Raw genomic sequence first — 9774 nt, forward strand, 5'->3', positions numbered from 1 at the left:
AGCTTGGACCAAATGAGGCAATAGTGGAGAAGTAACAATGGAGGTAGAGCCAAGTTCCAACTCAGGTCGTGGTGACAACAGTTGATGAAGGTAGTCTGAAAGTCACAAAAAAGAAAAAAGAAAAAAGAAAGTAGAAGACAGAAACCCTAGCTAGTTCTTCTTTTCTAAGGCATATATATTAGTGGATTCATCATCTCTTCCCTTATGATTTTATAGAGTTCCCGCCATCAGGAGAAATGAAGAAAATTAGTGAGAAGGTGATTTATTTTTCGGCGATATTTGTTTTTGGATTGGGGATAGGTATGTGGAATTTTTTTGGTCAACTTAAGATTATTCGACAGTCGTTTCTTTCTGTCGTAATTTCGACAGATTTAGTTGAGATCTTTAAGACAAAACAATGATTGTTTTGCTTTTCACCCTTTTTGCTCAGGTGCTCTGACAGCAAATCAGTTGATGAATAGTCTTCAGAAGGACGAAGAGGTAAGGCGTCTTACTTACATATACATATTGTGTAGTGAGTGTGGCTTGGATCGGAAAACCATTGCACCTGTTTCTGATTCTTCTTCTTGTTCCAGGGACTCGTGGGATTGAGAAATGAGCTGGATGAGAAAATTGTCTCGACCTCTCCCGAGAATCAGCTAGCAAAAGAAGACTGAAACTTTCTTGTTATCAAATAATTGTGTGTAATTCAGTAATATGTTTTGAGCTTCCATATGCTTGGTGGATGCCTTCTTTTATTCTTACTTTGTGTTGAACCAAATTTCTACGCATTTAATCTAGCTTGTTTCTTGGTCTTGGCCTATTTTATACATTTAGACAATTCACTGAACATATCTTGTAGAGTNTTGTTTTTGGATTGGGGATAGGTATGTGGAATTTTTTTGGTCAACTTAAGATTATTCGACAGTCGTTTCTTTCTGTCGTAATTTCGACAGATTTAGTTGAGATCTTTAAGACAAAACAATGATTGTTTTGCTTTTCACCCTTTTTGCTCAGGTGCTCTGACAGCAAATCAGTTGATGAATAGTCTTCAGAAGGACGAAGAGGTAAGGCGTCTTACTTACATATACATATTGTGTAGTGAGTGTGGCTTGGATCGGAAAACCATTGCACCTGTTTCTGATTCTTCTTCTTGTTCCAGGGACTCGTGGGATTGAGAAAAGAGCTGGATGAGAAAATTGTCTCGACCTCTCCCGAGAATCAGCTAGCAAAAGAAGACTGAAACTTTCTTGTTATCAAATAATTGTGTGTAATTCAGTAATATGTTTTGAGCTTCCATATGCTTGGTGGATGCCTTCTTTTATTCTTACTTTGTGTTGAACCAAATTTCTACGCATTTAATCTAGCTTGTTTCTTGGTCTTGGCCTATTTTATACATTTAGACAATTCACTGAACATATCTTGTAGAGTCATGCATTCACGGTCTTGAATACTACTACTTATTACTAAATTATAGCAAAGGAAAAAAAAATTGAGGACTTGGAACCTAATTAACATTTTCCAACAACGAATGCTAGGTGCCTTTTCAGAACTTATATATCTTGAATATTGACTTGTAAGTTGTAATAGTACTCAAAGTCGTTTGTCTCTTTCTGCAGCCGACACAAAACTGTGGACAAATGTTTGATGCCTACAAACGAGAGGTATTTGTACAGACGGATTGCTACGTTGAACAACATGGCGCATTGTTGGTTGATCTTTTGCTATAAAAATCAGCAACGCATCCTCTGATTGCGGAAATAATAATATTGCTTCCACCTTGTTGCTCTGTTTTATAAATATTGCTACACTCTGTTTTTGCTTTGTTTTAACATTGTTTGCATATATATATAATACATATATGCTCTCTTCCTCTCAATAGTAGTACTGCGACTGGATTTGTTCTCACTTCTTAATATGCTAGCTCTTTGCTCTTCATGACAAGCTTAATCCTATTTTGAAGATTTGACTTTCTCTTAGCCATTCACGACTTTGCCCTGGATTATCGATTATTTTCTTCACTATTCAGCAATGATTTACAATTACATAAGTATGTGCTAGCCATGGATAACGAAAAATCCTAGTTACATATATTTAAAAGATCACACCTACAAAAACAAATTTATAATCTCCAGTTTTATTTATGAGAAAGAATGATATATATCAAGAAAACATATATAATTTGGAAAAGGTTTTCTTATTTATTATCCTTAAACGATAGATGTAAATCTTCCTAAATATATGCAATCAAGTCACATATTAAGTGATTGAAATTTCTCCTTGATTCCCAAGCCAAGAGATATAATTTGGTACAATCATATCCTACAATATCCTAACAATATACACAATTGGAGTCATTTAGCAAAAAAAAAAAATCTCGTCATTATTAGTAATATGAATAAATATAAGCTTACTCATTGTAATTTAGAGTTCAAAACAAATTTTTGCATTGATAGTGTACTTGTATTAAAAATATAGGAAGATTTACATCTATTGTTTAATATATTTAGGGTTTCCCTCAATTAACCAAAATTGTTTACATATATTGTTTAAAATTGAGGGAAACCCTAATCCATATGCAATCAAAATATGTATATTGTTTTGTCAATTAACTAAAACAAAATTACAATTAAAATTGAGGGAAACCCTAATCCATAATTCAGCGATTCGGGGAGCAAGATGATGCGAAACATGTTAGCTAAGGTAAACAAGATTTGATTATGTTCATCCGGATTCTTCTTTTCATGTTCCATGATTTGTGATTACGTACCTTTGTATCATCGAAAGCTGCAGCATTCTGGCAGATGGACTCGCGATTTCACCACCTCGACCACCTCGACCTCGATCTTTAAACGTGTATGGGACCGGCAGCCAGCTTCTCGTCTTTGCTTAGTTTTTTTCGGTGGATATGTTGGTGGCTACGTTAAAAGTATGTTTTTCTGTTTTGAAATCAGGGATTGATATTTTCGTTGGAAACAAGTTTCAGATCGTTGACTAAACCATTAATTCATCATCAATTGTTCCTTGCAGACTTTCTAGAGAGAAGAGCTCTGCGAGAGAAAGTAAATAGAATGATGGACGAGCATGCCAAGTATTTAGAGGCGGTGTTTGATAGAGCTTACCGTGTAAGCTAAGTGATTTTGGTGTTTTGCGTTTAGATAGGTTGTGGAATGGTACATTGCATGACACAATTTAGATGGTTGCATCAAATATCTAGTTCCCTCTCTAACGGGCCCTGTGATTAGCTCTTCAAATTAAGACTAATAAGAGCATGAGTAGTTTCTTCTAGGTCCCTGTGATCTAGTTTCTTTTGGGACATGGCATTGCCTTTTATTCTTTTTTTCAAGCTTACAACTATTATTGTTTCATCTTTTCTTTCTCAACCGGTTCCTTCTTTTTATCAGCTACCGCTTGTCGATCCTAAACTTTATCCCTCCTTGAACATCCCCGCCGCCAGCAAGACGAACTCTCAGGCAACCATGTCCGCCAACAAGGCGAACTCAGGCAACCGTGATCTTCCCGCATGATCTATAACTACTTTGTTTTCGTGTCTTGTTTAATTATCTATGTTGAGGATATAAACATGTTTCAATATTACTTTCAACTTCATGCTACAAAAGTACAGCGACTGTGAACAACTTATATGGTTATAGCCACCCTTACTTTCACACTTGCTTCTTAGTTTTGGGTAATCTATGTAGGAATGGTTAGGCGTAGTATGGGCCAAGAGTCTTTAAAGAAAAGAAACAAAAAAAAAATACAGAGCCTAACACAAACCATTCAAGCTTGCTCTTTCTTTTTTAGAATGGTAAAAGAAGAAGAGTTGGTTCAACACAAAGTAAGAATAAAAGAAGGCATCCACCAAGCATATGGAAGCTCAAAACATATTACTGAATTACACACAATTATTTGATAACAAGAAAGTTTCAGTCTTCTTTTGCTAGCTGATTCTCGGGATAGGTCGAGACAATTTTCTCATCCAGCTCTTTTCTCAGTTCCACGAGTGTCTAAAACAAAGAAGAAGAATCAGAAACAGAGAGCAGAAAGTCACTCACTACACAATATGTAAGGCGCCTTACCTCTTCGTACTCCTTAAGGGGTTTCGCCATGCGATTTGTTGCGAGACTACCTGAGCAAAAAAGGTGAAAAGCAAAGCAATCATTGTTTTGTCTTAAAGATCTCAACTAGAACTGTGGAATATTCAACATACCTATCCTGAATCCAAAAACACCTATCGCCCCAAGATAGATATACGCAATCGCCCTGGTTGCGAAATTTGTGGGAGCCTTTCTAATTCTTTACCTGGTTGTTTTTTGTTTGCTCTCTCGCACGACAAAGAGAAGAAGTATGACACAGAAAATTAAACTCCTTAAGGTGCATGCGCGTTTACTTGTTAATTTTTAAAAGATGCAACTTGGTTTAATAGACTGACGCTTACATTACTTATAATTGTTGGCAAGACATTATATATCTAGAATACCACTTTCCTACATTGAAAAACAATTGACAGTTAGACTACGATAGTTTTTGCACGACAAGATGTTCATATGTCTCCAAATTGATAATCGTTCCATTAGTGACAGATATGGCAGGGTTCTAGTCCGTTAACAACTATCACGAAACACATTGTTACACAAAATACTCCTCGAACTTAGTTTACTTAGCAACATTTTATATATTTCCTCATCGAAAAAAAAAAAAGATCATGTTGCCAAAAAAAAAAAAAAAAAAACTTATCATTTTCGTATATATGAAAAAACTAGTATCTATATAGAAAGACTAATCCTAATGAAGAGGAAAACAACTCATCAAAATTCCAAATTTTAAAAATTAAGTTGCAACCACGACATAGAATAGAAAATAAAACGAACATGTTTGATTCGGTCTTTCTTCTTTTTTTGTTTTTTACAAAATTAGAGAAAAAAAATAATTATTGTACACTCTCGTTTTAAACATTTTCTTTTCCAAACAAAAAAAATAAACAAAAACTCACTACGTGAAAACCATCAACCCGACTTTTTTGATTCTCTCACCATGTAACGAGGCACAAACATCTCCGTTGACTTGGTCGTAAAATAGAAATCAATCCTTTTGACTCTTTCCCGGCGTGAGGACGGGTCCTCCTGACTGACTGAGCAACGACGGGACAGCTTCGAAATATAATCACACTATGCTCCTTCCACTCTTTTTTTATTTTCATTTTTCCATGTCTCGTGAACTCCACGCGCCACTCCCTTCATGCGGAGAGGAAGAGCTTTTCCGTCCGGAAGATGCTGCTGGCTCGTCCATCTCCCTCCACGTGGCCATCCTCTCCGACACTCGCCACACTTTCACCGACTTGTCCAAACTTCCGCTGTATATAATAAACTTCCGGTCTCCCTCGCCCGTTGCAGAGGCTTTTGCCCCCTTACGGCAAGCTCGTTCCTCCTCCACGGCTAGACACTTTACGGGTCCCATGTGTCCCGTCAAAACAGAGAGACACTGATGGGACTTGTCCGACGGGTCTCGTCTCCACACGCATATGTTCTTGTCGGCGGAACCACTCAACAGCAAGTTCCCCGCTATAGCGAGACATAGCACTGCGGATTTGTGGCCTTTGAGAATTCCTCCGGTGAATACCCGCTTTGAACGCTCCCAGTAGTTCACTAGCCCGTCCGAGGAACCGCAATATACGATGGAAGATTTTGATTTTACAGCCAACGCCGTGACTGCGTTTTCTTGCTTGAGCAAAACTTGAGCTAGCACATGTTTTGTTCCTTTGCCTTGCATCTCACGTTTCCACACTTTAACAGTGCCATCTGCGGATCCCGTGAACACCAAGTCATCGAAACCGGACATTACAGAGTTTATCGCATCATCGTGTGCATGTATTGATTCCAAACATTTCGAATCCGCGATCCTCCACACTTTGATCGTCGTGTCCCAAGAACTTGAGTACAACAATCCAAGATCCACGTCCAGGCTAAGACTAGACACGGCGTCGTTATGCTTTGTCTTCACCGAGTTTCTGTTGCGGCGTACCTCCATGTGATGCTTAGGGTTTACAGAGCTCTTGACCATTGATTTAAATGTCGGCAATGTGCCAACCCGCTTGTGTTTTCCCGGTTTCCTCTTTGAAACCTTCCAAATCCGGATCTTCCCATCTTGATGGCCGGTAAAGATCCTATCTCCAAATATCACAATGGCCTTAATGAGGCCACTACTGGATTTGAACCCGGCGTGTTCCTTCAAATTCTTCCAAACCCTAATGTTCTTCGAGTCCGACCCCGTGTAGAGAAGGTCACCAGAAGCGGCTAGCGAGTATATATGCCCTTCTTTTCTTACAATGGATCCAATGAGACCGTTGGTCTCGAGGACATTGTCTTCATTGAAATCCGCACCCCAAGGGGGCGACACGCGGGCCCAAGGTGACATTACACAAGGAGAACCTTCACCGCTGGTCGGACCGCTGCTCATTGTCGAGGCCGAGACGCTGCTAAATCTCTGGTGACTTGCTTTGCTGTTGCCACTGACGAGATCGTCTGGAGGGAATATTCCGTCGTGGTCAGCTTTCAAGAGATCACCAAATTTAGGTCTCGGTTTGGGACCATCGCTAAGGTCGTGGCTATTGAGATTATTGTTATATGGATCAGTCTGGAGATCAACGACCATGGTACCACCCGTTTCGTTCCTCATCTCTTTATCACAAAAGTCAAATGCTTGATTTTAAAATAAAGATTATAGAATAGTGGATAGAATTAATCTCTTTTTACTTTTTTTTTTGTCTAGGGGATTTTTTTTTGGGGTTGTGATAGCTATGAATAAGAAAGTTGAAGGGTAATATGTGTTTGTAGATTTTGGCTGGCAAAGAAAGACAGAGATTATAATGGAGATTTAAACGGGAAAAATGGAGGGTCTAGAACAAGTTCTGACTTTTTTAGAAGTTTATTTTTTTGTTTTGTCAACGACTCTTGGAGAATTGTTTATGGGTGTTATGTTAGTGGGTTACGATAAATGATCCTATAAATGCACTCTTATANAGTTCCCCGCTATAGCGAGACATAGCACTGCGGATTTGTGGCCTTTGAGAATTCCTCCGGTGAATACCCGCNAATTGTTTATGGGTGTTATGTTAGTGGGTTACGATAAATGATCCTATAAATGCACTCTTATATACAAGACTACAAATATCTAAAAAGATTGACCATTTGTTATATGTGATGGGGGTGCTTCACACGTGGTTGTTGCTTGTTACCAGATGAAGCTTCTATGATTTTTCGTAAGAGTAGATAAATGCTAAGTAAGCTTATGAGTATTATTGCCAAGAAAATGAGAGAATATGTGTTACTTTACTATTTTTGCTATATTTTAAACCACACTAATACCATTTCTAATTTTATTAAAAGGTTATATATATCTATTATACTCTTGAATATATGATTTGCAAACTTTTAAGCACTCTGTTACATTGAAATATTGAACTATGACATTCTTTGTTAAATGCACCTAAGGTTCTAGATACATTGGAATATTAGGCACGCAACTGAAAGGTACTTAGACCAAATCTCCTCCATATCTCATTCCACATAGCTTTACTGCCTAAAAATATCTTTGTTTTTGGTTTTGTTTTTGATTGGTTAAAGATAAATAAAAATATATGTACCATACTGTCGAGCATTTGTTGTCCTTGTCCCACAAGGCCACACAACACTTGATATATCCAGACAAATATTCTTAGTAACGGATTTTAATTAAACATATACTCATATTAAAAGGACTATACACCACTTGAAAAGATTAGGCAAATTATTTAGGCATGATTCCACTACTTGTTAATTGTACGTTAACCGTGAAAATGGCTTTTTACATAGCAAATCGTTCTTTTGTTCTTGCTACTTGTTGCGAACTTCATTCAATAATTTGTTTGTCTACTATTCTGATATATTTAGTAGAGTCGTGGAAAAACAAATTTTTGCGTTGATTGTGTAATCAAGACTGCATGCCACATTTTTTAATAATAATAAAATAGACTACATGCCATTTTATAACAAAAGAATGTACACTTATTGTGTAAGAAAAACTTTGTTTTTTACTTTCTTTTTTTATCAAGCATTAAGCCCTTACCTTAGTAGGTAAATTATCCTGATATTAATTCAACTTCTGACCAACTTTTTAAATCCTGGTACTATGTATGTATATAGAAGAAAGAAAGAATAGAAAATAGCATTTTTTTTTAAGTATTGGAAATAAAAGAACAGGAAAAAGCTGGAAGTAGCTTTTTCTGACATAGCTGGAAACCTGGAAGTATCGTCTGATGGGTACTGTACGAAAGAACACAGATTCTGAATGTTTGATATTCTTTGGCCACTCCAAGACAAAACATAAAGGAAGCTGCCCTCTTCTTTTGCATCCTACTTAAAGCCTAGGAACTAGATTAAAAAAGCGAACACAACAAACTCATCAATACTCCAATTCAGTTTCTTCACTTAAAGTATTAACCGTAAATAAAATACAAATTATAGTGTTGCTTCTAACACTTGGGGGATCGAATCGTAAAATCAGATAATTTATTATATTAGTAACTAATAAAAATAAAAAAGAACTCATTTGACGTCGAAAGACATTGAGAAGGACCAGAGTTGGTAGGCTGAATCAAAAGATCTATGAATTAGAAGTCTAGAACTATAGAAGCATCAATAAGTTATAGTTGTTACAAAAAACCAAAAAACTATAAGGAAGATAAATTAAACAGTCAGTCGCGAAACTTGAACGAGAGATATAGCCAAACACCTTCTGCTATGTCATATCATTTGGACAAAAGCAAGTGAGGATTAGAGTTCAGTTTTGGTCGATGAAATCAGCTGGCAAGTTCAAATCCAATAGAGTGACTTTGTTGTTTATGAAACTTCCTTCTTTCTTGGGACGTTTCTGTGAAGATGAGCAAATAGTGTCTTCCGAGCTCCTTGATCCTGAAGCTTGCTCAGGCCTCGTTGTCACACCTGTATAAAGAATATTAGCTCATTAGGATTTTAATCACTGGTTCATTCATTACTATAATGTTACAATCACAATTAACCGAGAGTTAAATAATTACCGCTTGTACCACCACCACTATCCAAAGGTTGCAATTTGTCAGCACCGCTGGAATTCCAGGAAGCATAAAACTCAGCTGCTTGTTCAATTCCCTTCGATCTGTAAGGCGCAATGTTGTGGATGCCAAGTTGGAGAGAACCAAGTAAGTCATTCTCAATGCACTCGTACATTTTCTTGCAGAGGGTATCGACCGCGACAGACAAATTGATGATTTGAATCCTTATATCCATGACTTTCTCATCACTAAATTCATCAAAGGGTTCCTCAAGGAACTGGGAAAGTTTCTCCACGTTACCCTCAAGTTGTTGCTGCTGATCCTCGAACAAATTCTTCTTTATCTCTCTCACCTCAGGGGTCATCTCATCATTGAATAGCTCCTCACCAAACATGTAATATGCAAAAGCATACGAATACGAAAGGACCCGTCTTGATCTGAACAACCGGTCAAGTCCATTGGTGACCCAGCTGAAGTCTTTAAGCTTTAGCTCCCTCTTTTCTGATTTCGTCACTTTCTCAAGGATGGTATCCCTAAGTTTATCTTCTAGCTTTGATGAATCTGTATGTGCTTTGTATCGGTGATGGTAATGCGTATACCTGTCTAAATCTCTCTTCGCTCTTTCCATCTGTTTCTCTTTGTCATCTTGGTACCGACCACAACTGTGACCAGCGATAGTCCTATAAGTGTGATCACTCCCAGTAGCTCCACCACATAGCCAACTGTCC

At 37.5% G+C, this 9774-nt stretch overlaps 2 protein-coding genes across 2 annotated transcripts in view; both read right to left on the minus strand.

The window, feature by feature from the left end:
* Positions 5012–6948, minus strand: LOC104721360 (protein will die slowly). The gene has a single exon (XM_010439321.1). It carries the CDS (start codon positions 6652–6654, stop codon positions 5176–5178), a length of 1479 nt encoding a protein of 492 aa, XP_010437623.1. The 5' UTR covers positions 6655–6948; the 3' UTR covers positions 5012–5175.
* Positions 8602–9774, minus strand: part of LOC104721361 (probable E3 ubiquitin-protein ligase ARI1) — a 3861-nt gene continuing 2688 nt past the window's right edge. The window contains exons 5-6 of the mRNA XM_010439322.1: positions 9053–9768; positions 8602–8957 (exon numbers count right to left, since the gene is read on the minus strand). Of these exons, the coding sequence (XP_010437624.1) occupies positions 8797–8957; positions 9053–9768 (877 nt within the window). The 3' untranslated portion in view covers positions 8602–8796. The remainder of the gene's footprint in view (positions 8958–9052; positions 9769–9774) is intronic.

The sequence above is a fragment of the Camelina sativa genome, chromosome 11, assembly GCF_000633955.1.
Source record: "Camelina sativa cultivar DH55 chromosome 11, Cs, whole genome shotgun sequence".
Taxonomy (NCBI): Eukaryota; Viridiplantae; Streptophyta; class Magnoliopsida; order Brassicales; family Brassicaceae; genus Camelina; species Camelina sativa.